The sequence below is a fragment of the Herpailurus yagouaroundi genome, unplaced genomic scaffold (genome assembly GCF_014898765.1).
Source record: "Herpailurus yagouaroundi ecotype Mexico unplaced genomic scaffold, PumYag 190, whole genome shotgun sequence".
NCBI lineage: Eukaryota > Metazoa > Chordata > Mammalia > Carnivora > Felidae > Herpailurus > Herpailurus yagouaroundi.
Genome location: NW_024412421.1, coordinates 19825993 through 19839369, shown reverse-complemented (window position 1 = coordinate 19839369; position 13377 = coordinate 19825993). Strand labels below are relative to the sequence as shown.

General features: G+C 38.8%; 1 protein-coding gene across 5 annotated transcripts in view; it reads right to left on the bottom strand.

The window, feature by feature from the left end:
- The window catches only part of NFATC3 (nuclear factor of activated T cells 3), a 142797-nt gene that overhangs the window by 26462 nt on the left and 102958 nt on the right, over window positions 1-13377 (bottom strand). For all 5 annotated transcript variants that reach the window (XM_040442863.1, XM_040498434.1, XM_040442862.1 and 2 more), the window contains one exon: window positions 4694-5701. In XM_040442863.1, the coding sequence (XP_040298797.1) occupies window positions 4694-5701 (1008 nt within the window). The remainder of the gene's footprint in view (window positions 1-4693; window positions 5702-13377) is intronic.

Genomic DNA, 13377 nt, shown 5'->3' with positions numbered 1-13377 from the left:
CTGTATGAGAGGTATTTCTAGCTCCATAAGTCTTCAATTTCTGAGCTTAGGGGCACTAATATCTTCTCTATTAAATGTCACTAAATTTATAATAAAAACTTAAGGTGTGAATGTCCACATTTCTAAAAGTCACAAGTAATGACTGAATGATTCTTGACTCCATCTTATTAAAAACTGCAAAATAGGGGTGCCTGGGTGGCTCACTCAGTTAAGCATCCAATTCTTGATTTCAGCTCAGGTCATGATCTCCCGGTTGGTGGGATCAAGCTCTGTGTCAGGCTTTGTACTGACAGCATGGAGCCTGCTTAGGATTCTCTCTCTCCCTCTTTCTCTCTCAAAATAAACATTAAAAAAATCGTAAAATAAAAAGGATATTTTATCTTTAATCTTTTAAAATCTCTAATGGGATTTTTTTTTTTTAATGAGGGTTAAATAAATATAAAACAGAAATATGCTTAACACAAGTTATTAGGATTAGGGGCACCTGGGTAGCTCAGTGAGTTAACTACCCAACTCTTGTTGATTTCGGCTCAGGTCATGATCTCACAGTTGCTGAGTTCGAGCCCCGCATCAGGCTCTGTGCTGACAGTGCAGAACCTGTTTGAGATTCTCTTTCTCTCTCTCAAAAATAAGCACTTTTTTTTTTTAATTTTTTTTTCAACGTTTTTTATTTATTTTTGGGACAGAGAGAGACAGAGCATGAACGGGGGAGGGGCAGAGAGAGAGGGAGACACAGAATCGGAAACAGGCTCCAGGCTCTGAGCCATCAGCCCAGGGCCTGACGCGGGGCTCGAACTCACGGACCGCGAGATCGTGACCTGGCTGAAGTCGGACGCTTAACCGACTGCGCCACCCAGGCGCCCCTAAGCAAACACTTTTTAAAAAGTTCTTAGGATTAGTATATTTAACTAGTATATTTAAACTACTATATTTAAGTTTATTTAACTAGTATAATACTAGTTATTTAACTAGTATATTTAACTATAGTATAATACAAATTAAGAAAAATTATTTGTGTCCTCTAGTTGTAGAGTAGAAATTAATATTTAACACAATATAGAAAAGTTAATATAAAATCTGAGCTTAGGCTAACTGCTAAGTTCACTTTAAGTGCTTCTAATCCTTTTTGGGATGTTTCATGGCTTCCTTTTAAAGGTAGTCAGAAAGGGGACATTAAAATGCTAGGAGTGCCAGGCCTATGAGATATGTTGTTGTTTTTCAATGACTTTATACTAAAACTTTGCAGAACTGTAGGGTTTTTTTTTAAACATTTAAAAAAAATATTTTAATTTATTTTTGAGAGAGAGACAGACATAGTATGAGTGGGGGAGCAGCAGAGAGAGAGGGAGACACAGAATCCGAAGAAGGTTCCAGGCTCTGAGCTGTCAACACAGAGCCCGACGCGGGGCTTGAATTCATGAACTGTGAGATCATGACCTGAGCCAAAGTTGGACACTCGACTGGCTGAGCCACCCAGGTACCCTTGTAGGATTTTTTAAGTACCTAGAATTTTACCTTCAAAGGCAAATCAAAATAACATTATCAATGAGTTAGTTGGCAAATCTCTTACATCTAACAATTCAAGGTGCCCAGGACTGCATTTTCGTCCTTGTCCCCTTTAATTATTGCTAGCACCACTGAGGTTCTGTCAAGTCTCATGATAGGTGGCAAAGAATTCAATAGCCAGTCTTCATCCTCTGTAGGGCTACAATTTGGGAACTTTACTTGATTGTGTGGCTTATACAATGAATGGAGCAAAAATGAAGGTTTTTTTTATACGTGCCCTCATAGGCCTCATCAGCAACACATTTTCACATATTCAAAAGGTGAAATAAAATTTTAACAAAACCTTTCTAGAAGGTTCCAATTTGTTGCCCCCAAAATATCACTCCATCTGTGATAGAGCAAGTTCCACCACCTTTGTCCTTTTTTGGTTCATTCGGAAAGAAAATGAGCTAGAATACACTTTGAGATGTGTTCAATGAATCTCGTGTCTTCAGTTCCATCACAAATGGGTGGTAGGTTATCATTCAAGGTCTCAACCCTTGTTTCAGGAATTAAAATTCTAAACATACACCCTAAAAGCATGATGAATAGTCTAAAAGTGCTGCAAGAATGAATAGGTAACATTTTTAAAAGCCTATGTTCAATTGAAAATCTTTTACTTATTTCAAATCTGTTTTGCATCAAAGTAGAAGCCTCCTCTCTACCTGGTGCTCTAAAGTATGACACTTATGCCAGCTGTGCAGAAAAAGCACAGCAAGACACTTATATGAGAGCCATCAAGTACTCCCAATACAAACGTGACAGATCAGGTACAGTTGTGGATATGTGTTCATGTAGCCAAGTTCTGCACACATGTTCCTCTAGGAATTAAAAAAAGCTTGAGGGACCTTCTTTAGTAGAGTTCTAACCACCATGGCCTGCTGTTGCTGGAAGGCAGCTATACTGCTGCAAGAAAAAGACCAGAATGAAAAGATCTGATTCCAGTCTTAGCTCCTACTTAACAGACGTGTGACCTTTAGAAAACTCAATTCTTTAAATCATCACTATCTAGGTCAGAGACAGGATTAATAAGGATCAAATGAAATAATGAATAGGAAAATACTATTCAAATTGTAGGTGATACTTGAGTTTACACATACACAGTTGACTCTTGAATAACATGGGTTTGAATCATAAGAGTCCACTTACATGTGGATTTTTCACAGCACAGAACTGTAAATGTATTTTCTCTTCCTTATGATTATTTTTTCTTTTTAAAATTTTTAAAATGTTTACTTATTTTTGAGAGAAAGAGAGACAGAGTGTGAGCCATGGAGAGGCAGAGCGAGAGAGGGACACAGAATCCATAGCAGGGTCCAGGCTCTGAGCTGTCAGCACAGAGCCTGATATGGGGCTCGAACTCACGAACTGTGAGATCATGACCAGAGCCAAAGTCGGATGCCCAACGGACTGAGCCACCCAGGTGCCCCTCCCTCTTCCTTATGATTTTCTTAGTAACGCTTTCTTTTCTCTAGCTTACTTTACCAAAAGAATATAATATAAAATATATATAACATACCAATATGTGTTAATTGTTTATGTTATCAGTAAGGCTTTCAATCAACTTTCAATCAATAGTACACTATTACTAGTTAAGTTTTTGGGGAATTGACAGTTATATGTGGATATTTTGACTGAGTGAGGGTAGGTGCCCCTAACCCCCAAGTTGTTCAAGCGTCAACTGTATCTTATATTTACACACAAATTACCTGGCACATCCCCTTGTGGCTTTGAAAGCCATCTTTTACTATGCCATTTACCCACTGATAATCATGCTTTCCCAGACACAGCTGTTTCTGCTTATGTTGTCTGATTTGCCCTCTGATACTCATTTACTGAAAACATATACTCAATCCTCTAAGACTTGGCTCAAATATCATCTCCTCAGGGAACCTTTGCTGAATCCTTCTTCTTCCTTTTTTTTTGAGTAAGCTCTAGGCCTGATGTGGGGCTCAAACTCACAACCGCAAGATCAAGAGTCACATGCTCTACTGACTGAACCAGCCAATCGCCCCATTGCTGAATCTTTCTTAAGGAATCTGTCACATCTCTCAGATGATCTCCTACTATGCTTTTTTTAGATCTTGGTTATAAGTGTCCCAGACCCACTGTGCTATAAAGTCAGCTATGTACTGATCTGGTGGAAGCCTTGGGAGTGGGGATGCCACATTTTATTTACCTTCCTTTCCCCTTATGTTTGGAATCTGGGATGTGACACCAGCTTTGCAACTAAGCAGTAAACTCAGTTCCTCCACATGTGTAAAAGAGATGGCTAACAAAGAATTACTTTTCTATACAAAGAAGTACAGATTCAGAGAGAGAATTAAATTTCTATATCGATGTTTTTAGAATTGTTAGAATTTTCATGATGAACAACAGTTACAGGTAGCTTTCACTAAATTCCTATTTAGGCAAAACTTCACTACCACCTAAATGATAGAGCCAAGAATAAACTCTAAGTCATTACCTGAAAATGCTATCTTGGGGAATTTTCAATTATTGAAATAATTAATATTCTAGAGTTTGTTCTCTAATTTAAAAAGAGGTCTGTATACCAACTTGCTACATTTATATAAATAGCTTCTTTTTATCCTGGTGCCAACAGCTGTACCAGCTACAGCCAACCAATCTGGTCTTGCACCATCACCACTATCTGACTCAGCAAGCTGGCAGAGCCAGAGAGCAACAAGTTCTTTACTTGTGTGAGTCTCAAGGACAGAAACTCTATCTAAACATATTCCTAGTATTCCCAGCATCTAAATCGGTGCCTTCCAAATAGATGGCATGTAGCAATATTTACTGAATTCCATTTTCCAGACACTGTGACCAACTGTATGTTCTAAAAGAAGAGATGCCCAATAAATCTCATGTCCTTAGTTCCATCACAAATGGGTAAGAGACTATGATTCAAAGTCTTACCTTTTGCAGTAGGTATTAGTGGTAAACTAGATTTCAAAGTATAAATTTTCATGTCTATTCTCAAAGTCTTTAATTAACATATTTCTAGTGACAACAACTATTAAAGAAAAAAAAAAAAGCCCAACCATAGGCCATATGCCAATAAGCAATCCATGGTAACTTTTTTAAGACTATCAGAGAAGAAAGTTCCTGGATCTTCACTGCTTGAAGGAGAGAAAGATGAACTTACCATCATCTAAAGTGATGTCCTGTAGACCAATTGTTGAAAAGTTAGGTTCCTGCTCTTCAGGTTCAGGCTTAATGTTCACAGTTGCCTCATCAGGTGGAAACGAAGCTGGATCACACAAATTGCGACATATTAAGGATGAAGGTGCAGAAAGACCTCCCTGGCCTGTACTTTGTGCTTGAGTTGAGTGCTGTCCAGAATGCATTCTGGTGGCTAGAGATGGTGATGAGGCAGTTCCTGAGCTAGGAGATTGGTAAGGCATAGGCTGTAGCTGAGGAGATGGTGGCCCAGAAAGTGGTGAACTAGCCAGGGGATGAGAGGCTACTGGGGAAGCTGCTGTACCAGACCCTGAATGTGAAGGACCATATGTAATGGGCTGTAACTGAGGGGAAGGCTGGCCTGCGACCTGGTCAGCCCCTGGAGAAGAAAGAGATCTCTGTCCTGTGGTTGAACAATGGTATCCCATTGACTGCAGATGAGGCAGGGTCTGTACCGAATGAGGTGTGTGGGCTAAGAGATGTCCTGTTGGGCCTGAATTTGAAGAATGAAAAGGTATGGATGACGATGGTTGACAGCCAAGATTTATTAAAGTAGGAAGAGCTGCATCCTGTGGAAACAAAACCGGATCAAATTCTTGACTAGAGGCAGCATTAACTGGAAGACAAGTTGGTCCGTTGTACACAACATTAGTTTGCATAGGCTGATAGGAAGACCCCACAGGAGGTGTTGGTGTGACTTGAAAAGGCTGGTGCATGACTGAAGAAGGTAACATATGCTGTTCTTTACCAGCGCTTTCATCCCTACACTGCAACTGTGGCAGATGAGATGAAGTTACCATAGATGCATATGTTTGCTGGATGGGACAAACCAAGCTTCTCTGTGTTGACAGTACACTGTTATGTGGGTGTCCTGTGTCTGAAGAAGGCCTCTGGGTCTGGGCAGGATGAGGCACAGACAATGACGGAACTGAAGACAAGTCAACCTCTTCTTTGTGTTCTTGCTTCATCAAAACTAAAAAGAAAATGATTAAAGCAAACGTTATTACATAATACATACAATGATTATCAAAGGACTTCATTCTAGGCTACATAACTATAGCATGTATCCAAGTCAGGGGTTAAAAATTCAAATGCCTTCAAAAAAAATTCGAATGCCTTCAGAAAAGGCAATAACATAAAACATGTCAAGTCAGCAAGCAAAAGACAACAGGGAGTGGTTCTTGTTCTAAAAGTACTCACATTAAAAAAAAAACAGTACCACATAGAACTCTATGAAGAGATGTGGAAAGACCTCTAATACGTTCCTAAGTAACAAAAAAAAGTGAGGTGCAGAACAATGTGTACATATCACAATTCTTTTAAAATACAGTGTGTGTGTGTGTGTGTGTGTATATATATATGTATATGTGTGTGTGTGTGTGTGTATATATATATATATATACGCATACGTACATGTACACATGTTTTTGCTTATATAGGTATGGATACGCAAACCTGGTAACTGCTGTGTTTACTGCTGGGAACAAAACTAGGTGACTAGGGAATAAGAGCAAGAGGCAGATTTAATTTTTACTATGTAAATTTTTGTGCTAGACTAGCGATACACAATCTCAATGTTTTTAACCAAGTATATACATTACCTATTTATTTATTTATTTATTTTTTTTTTTTTCAACGTTTATTTATTTTTGGGACAGAGAGAGACAGAGCATGAACGGGGGAGGGGCAGAGAGAGAGGGAGACACAGAATCGGAAACAGGCTCCAGGCTCTGAGCCATCAGCCCAGAGCCCGACGCGGGGCTCGTACTCACGGACCGCGAGATCGTGACCTGGCTGAAGTCGGACACTTAACCGACTGCGCCACCCAGGCGCCCCTACATTACCTATTTAAAAATAAATGATTTTTATGGGGCGCCTGGGTGACTCAATTGGTTGAGTGACTGACTCTTGATTTCGGCTCAGGTCATCTCATGGTTTGTGAGATTGAGCCCTGCATCAGGCTCTGTGTTTGGGATTCTCTCTGCTGCTCCCATGCTCACCCTTCTCTCTCTCTCAAAATAAATAAATAGGGGCACCTGAGTGGCTTAGTCAGTTAAGCGTCTGACTTCAGCTCAGGTCATGATCTCCCAGTTCGTGGGTTTGAGCACCTTGTCCAGCTCTGTGCTGACAGCTCGGAGCCTAGAGCCTACTTCAGATTCTGTGACTCCTTCTCTCTCTGCCCTTCCCCCACTCACACTCTGTCTCCGTCTCTCTCAAAAATAAACATTAAAAAAATTTAAATATTTAAAAAAATAAATGAGTTTTTAAGATACCCCAAACTCTACAGCCTAATAAAAAAGCTTGAATTTGCAATCTCTGATCTGAAACCTACCAGTCCACTGTTTTTGCATAATGCATAATATACCAGAGATCATGAATCTAATATTCATAGAGCTTCTAGTTTACAACAGTTTTCACATGTACCTCATCTGAGGAACCTCATTTGAGGCACCTCATGTGTACCTCATTTTATCCTCAACCATCATCAGGCACATTTACAAGAGGAATAATGAGTGATCAAAAAAGTACTGGGATGCACAAAAAAACTGTCAGAGCTAGTAAACAAATTCAACAAAGTTGCAGGACACAAAATCAGCATGTAGAAATCGATTGTATTTTTATAGACTAGCAATACACAATCTGAAACGGAAATTAAGAAAACAACCTGAATTTGCAATAGCATCAAAAAATAAAATACTAAAGAATAAATTTGACCAAGGTAGGCAAAACTTATACACTGATAACTACAAAACAGTGCTAAAGAAATGAAGGAAGACCTAAATACATGGAAAGATACCCTGGCGTCATGGACTGAACGACTTAATTAACCACGAAGAACGCAACACTCTCCAAAACAATTTTCAGATGCAATGAAATCCCAACTATGTTTTTTGCAGAAACAGACTTATCCAAAAATTCATACCAAATCCAAAGGGAATTCAAATAGTCAAAAACAATCTTGAAAAAGAACAAAGACAGAGTACTCACACTTCCTAATTTCAAAACTTACTACAAAGGTACAGTAATAAAAACCAAGTGGTACTGGCCTAAGGACAGATGTATAGACCAATGGAATAGAGAGCCCAGAAGGAAACCCTAACATAAACAGTTAATTGCTCTTCATACAAGGGTGCCAAAACTATTCATTGGGGGAAAGAACAGTCTCTTCAACAAATGGTACAGGAACAATGGGACATCACATTGAAAGTAATGAAGATGGAACTTTTTCCGAAAATCATACACAAAAATTAACTCAAGTGGATCAAAGACCTAAACGTAAGAGCAAAAACTAAATTCTAAGAAAAAAACAAAGGGCAAAAAAAGCTTCATGACATTGGATTTGGCAATGGTTTCTTAAGTATCACATACCCTGAACATACACACAACAAAAACAGATAAATTGGACTTCATCAAAATTAAAAACTTCTGACCATGAAAAGACACTATCAAGACAGAGAAACAATAGCCCACAGAATGGAAAATCTACTTGCAAATAATATTTCTGTAAAGGGTTTAATATCCAAAATTCATAAGAACCCCTACAAATGCCAACAACAGGACTGAACCAAAGACTTGAGTGTGACCCCAGGACTGATCTAGATGGAAGTGTGTGTGTGGGGGGAAGGTACCAGCTCTCTTCTCTAGGATTGCTAATTATGAAGATGAAACAAATCTAGAGATGCCATGTAAGTAAAGCCTGCCCTAGAGCAAAGCCAACAGAAAGAAAAGCAATGTTAAGATGAAGAGAAAGCCTAAGCCCTGGGACCACATTGCTTGAGCTGAAGCATGCCTAAAGCCAGCATTCCAATTAACTGTCCAGTTACATGAGCCAATACAATTTTTTTTGTTAAGCTAGCTTAAATGGAGTTTTTGTCATTTGTACCCAAAAGTCCTAATTCACTTCAAAACAACCTTTAAGAGGCAAGGATTATTATTACCCCTGAAGACACTAAATCTCAAAGTGGTGTCACAAGGACCTGAATCCAGGTTTTTCTGCCTTCAAAGTCCATGCTTTTAATCACTGCACTATACTATATTAACAAGAAAGATTATAGTTCATCATTCCATCACACAAGCAGAGGCTATGAATACCAACCACTATCCTTTATCACATCAAAAAACGTATTTAAGATGATTTAAGATCTACCTGATGAAAGGACTGCTTAACATAGAAATCAATGTATTTTGCTTATTTTATTTAATATGTTTATCAAAACAGAAAAGAACCATCAGTTAATTTTTTGTATGTCAAAGCAATGGACTTTATTGTTTCTCTTGGGCAATACTTCTTCCAGTCCACTTTTCTAAAAGTTACTGACTTTATCCTCCTACTGAAGTACTATAATTCATTTAAAAATAATTTTCCTAGGGGCGCCTGGGTGGCTCAGTCGGTTAAGTGTCCAACTTCGGCTCAGGTCATGATATCACGATCCGTGAGTTTGAGCCCTGCGTTGGGCTCTGTGCTGACAGCACAGAGCCTGGACCCTGCTTCAGATTCTGTGTCTCCCTCTCTCTCTGACCCTCCCCTGTTCATGCTCTGTCTCTGTCTCAAAAATAAATAAACATTAAAAAAAATTTTTTTAAATAATTTTCCTAAATTGACATCTCATTGTTCCAAGTTTGTATGAGTTAAACTAACATAATTAAAATTTTCATGATCTTCACTAAAATGTAAGTACTTCATTTTATGTCAAAAGAAAGTAACAGTGAGAAGCCAAGTATGGTCAAACCTCATCTGGCCATTTAACAAACCCATCAAGTACAAGTCTCCTCACAAGAGCATGTTCTCAATCTGAGGAAATGAAAGTAAGTAAGATTTAAAATAGCCCTGAGGTGACTGGGTGGCTCACTCAATTAAGCGAACCAGGTCGCTAGGCTCAGGTCATGATCTCATGGTTTGTGGGATCGAGCACTGTGTTGTGCTCTGCGCTGATGGCATGGAGCCTGCTTGGGATTCTCTCCCTCCTTCCCTCCCTACCTTCCTCCCTCTCCCTCCCTCTCTCTCTCTCACACAAAATAAACAATCTGCCAGCTGGTGAGCCCACTCCTAACAATGAGACAACACTTAAAAGAGAAAAAGTGTATCATGAGTCTTCTTATTGCTTCTGCACCAAAGTTAACATTCTAAACTAGGCTTCCATCCAGTTTCTGATTCTTGCTCAGGTATTTCAAGTGTGGTTCACCATATCTAACAACTCCAAACTCTCTAATGTTTTGGCGTACTCACTTTTTTTCTGACTTTAGCACAACTAGAACTTTTCCCCTGGACTATTGGATTCTTTTTTCCTCTTCTACTTCAGCTCCTACTCCGGTCCCAGGAAAGTCACAGTAAATTCCATATGCAGAGTTACATTTCTATATAAAAGAGGGAGAATATGCAAAAAAGCCTACTCTCATCTTAATTAATCCTGAATGGAGCAGGTAAGGCCCTTGGTTACCTAAGTGGTTGGTTGTCATGCACTAAAAAGGAGACAGAGGGACTAAAAACTGTAACATAGTATCTTTTTTTTTTTGCATGACCCAATCTTTATTTTTATGTTCCTGACCCACATCTGTGTACTCAGATTGAGAGTTCTGCTTTCCTAAATTGAGTATACTTTCACTCTGCCAAATCAACTGTCACTTTTTGTCTATAAAGGATTAAGACTCCAACCAAATCTAAGAAGTCCTCATTGACAGTCTATAGTAATTTATTCTTATTTGGAGGGAAGTACAGTTAAAGAGACCGTACATAACTAGAATGAGTTGAATTTTAGAAACAGATGAACTCTACCTTTTGTGTTAAATATCCTCATTCTCGGGAAAAAAATCTCCTGGTCTAGTGCTTTTGAAACCTAAGAAGCCTCACTGTCTTCTTCAAGTACTGGATGTGGAAGAGTAGCATTCAAAGAGCTGGAGCTCTCTGAATTTCCCCCTTCTAGTACAACCAGAGTATCAAAGCTAGATTTTATCCTTTTTATATATTGCCTTTTTGCCTAAGATTTTGTTTGGGGAGTAAAACAATTTAAATTTGAAAAACCCTGCTTTAGACTTATGCCCTCATTGTAGAGAGATTAACCAAGAGAGTACAGCCTATGGCAGAGCTGAATGTGACCTAACTGTAAGGCAGGCGTTCTCTCCCAAATAAAGAATCACAATCCAAAAGTCTCTCCAATCAACTATTTAGAACATAGAATACACTTTCCTACAGGTAAAATATTACACATGGAAGTTTATCTCTAATGTTGTCCCCTAAAGCCCCACTAGTCTAAAACCAGAGATCACATGGTACGTCCAGTCACAAGTAACTACTGCTAGGCCTCAGAGGGAGGTATATTCCCTCAAAAGCTTCAGGGATACTGGGGTGGAAAAGAGGGCTCCCACATCAGAAGATCTGAAGCTAGTGGCTGGGCAGAAATTCAGGTAACACCACTAAGGAAGGGTTCTGTAATGAGGGTAATTTGTGAATCATACACATAATACTGGGAACAGTCTTCAAATTACTAAGTAAACTTGACTATTGGACAAATAGTGCTAAACGTAATTTTTTTTTTTTAATGTTGCAATTTCTTTGTTTTTTATTTTTTTCTAAGAGAGAGAGAGAATCCCAAGTAGGCTCTGCACTACTCATCCTGCACTACTCTGCACTACTAATCCCAATGCAGGACTCGATCCCACAACCATGAGATCATGACCTGAGCCGAAATCAAGAGTTAGATGCTAACCAACTGAGCCACCCAGGTGCCCCACTAAATGTAATTTCTAATTAAAAAAAAGTTATAACAGGGGCACCTGGCTGGCTCAGTCAGTTAAGCATCTGACTTCAGCTCAGGCCATGATCTCACAGTTCATGACTTTGAGCCCCACATTAGGCTCTCTGCTGTCCATACAGAGCCCACGTTGGATCTTCTGTCCACCCTCCTCTTTCTGCCCCTCCCCCACTTGCCTCTGTGTGTGTGTGTGTGTGTGTGTGTATACGCATGTACTCTCTCTGAAAATAAACATTTTTTAAAAATTTTAATAAAAAATAAGTTATTACACCTGAAAGTGACAAAGTATTGTACATCAACTATACTTCAATGATAAACGTCAAAACAAAACAAAACAAAACAAAAAACTCAGAACAGTTAGCCATTTGCAACTGATTATTCTTTCACTGGATATTTATAGTGGTCAGACTGCTACTGCTAGAGGGTTGTCAAAAAAGTAACAAATGGACAAATCCTTGAATAATAAAGAAGCAACTTCTGAATATCTAAAATTTTTGTAAGTAAAATTTAAAAGAATTGTCAGAAACAAAAAAAGGCTAAAATCTTTAATATAAACAGTTCATACAAATTAATACAACAAACAACTCTAATATAAGTATCACAAACTAGAATACGAGAAGCTATTAAAATTCTATAAAACTCTGTTCATGAAGCAAAATAAAAATGTTTAGGTTACAAAATTAGTATACTGTATACATTTTGGTCCCATTTTTATTTAAAAAATCTTTTTTTAATGTTTATTTTGAGAGAGAGACAGAGACAGAGACAGAGCATGAGTGGGGGGGGGAGGCAGAGAGAGAGAGGGAGACAGAGAATTCGAAGCAGGTTCCAGGCTCTGAGCTATCAGCACAAAGCCCAACATGGGGCTCGAACCCATGAACCATGAGACCATGACCTGAGCCAAAGTCAGACGCTTAACCGACTGAGCCACACAGGCACCCCCAATTTTTATTTTAAATTGTGTCTATAAATGGATCAAAAGGATCTAGGACAGAATAACAATTTCAGAGTGGAAGACAATTTTGGGTGTTTGAAATTATATTTTCAACTTGTCTGTTTTAAAAAATAAATTCACAGGAATATATTTGCTTTTGTAAAGATTTTATTCCAAATTTCACTTTAGAAAAAAATGAAAAAAGCCAAATGCTACAGAGAAAAGATAGTAATCAACCAGAACAAGGGCTGTCCAAACAATTCTTGAATCTATTCTTCCTTCTGTTAGTGTGTGCCACCTGATTTGTATTTTGTCAATCATAAGCCCAGTGATGACAGTTGTAGTCCAATCCAAAATTCTTTCTGCACTCTGGGGCCCCAATGATTTCCATTCTCATACAGAATGCCCTCCAGGACTCTGCCTTTATGTTGTCCTCCCAACTCATGAGCTGATAATGTAAGAGCATTATATTCTCTTTGTTCAATTACTACCACTATGATGGTAGCAATCAAAACCTCTATTCACTTATCCTGAGCTTTTTTTTTTTTTTTTTAACTTTTTTTATTTTTGAGAGACAGAGCAGGAGGATGGCAGGGGCAGAGAGAGAGGGAGACACAGAATCCGAAGCAGGCTCCAGGTTCTGAGCTGTCAGCACAGAGCCCAACGCAGGGCTCAAACCCACGAACCGTGAGATCATGACCCAAGCCAAAGTCTGACACTTAACTGATTGAGCCACCCAGGCACACGTCTGCCTTTTTTGTTTCAACAGTCCCAGAAGCTCCTCTTCTTTCTTATTCAGGTTAGATTCTACAGTCTCTCATCTCCACAGCATTTGATAACATTCTTGGACTGTATGTCTTTAATAAATATCACCCTGGAGGAACCCTACTATTAATATTTTACCACCTGCCCTAAAGAATCTGAGTGCTGCTTAAGAAAGTTACACAGCCGGGCTAATTAATATTC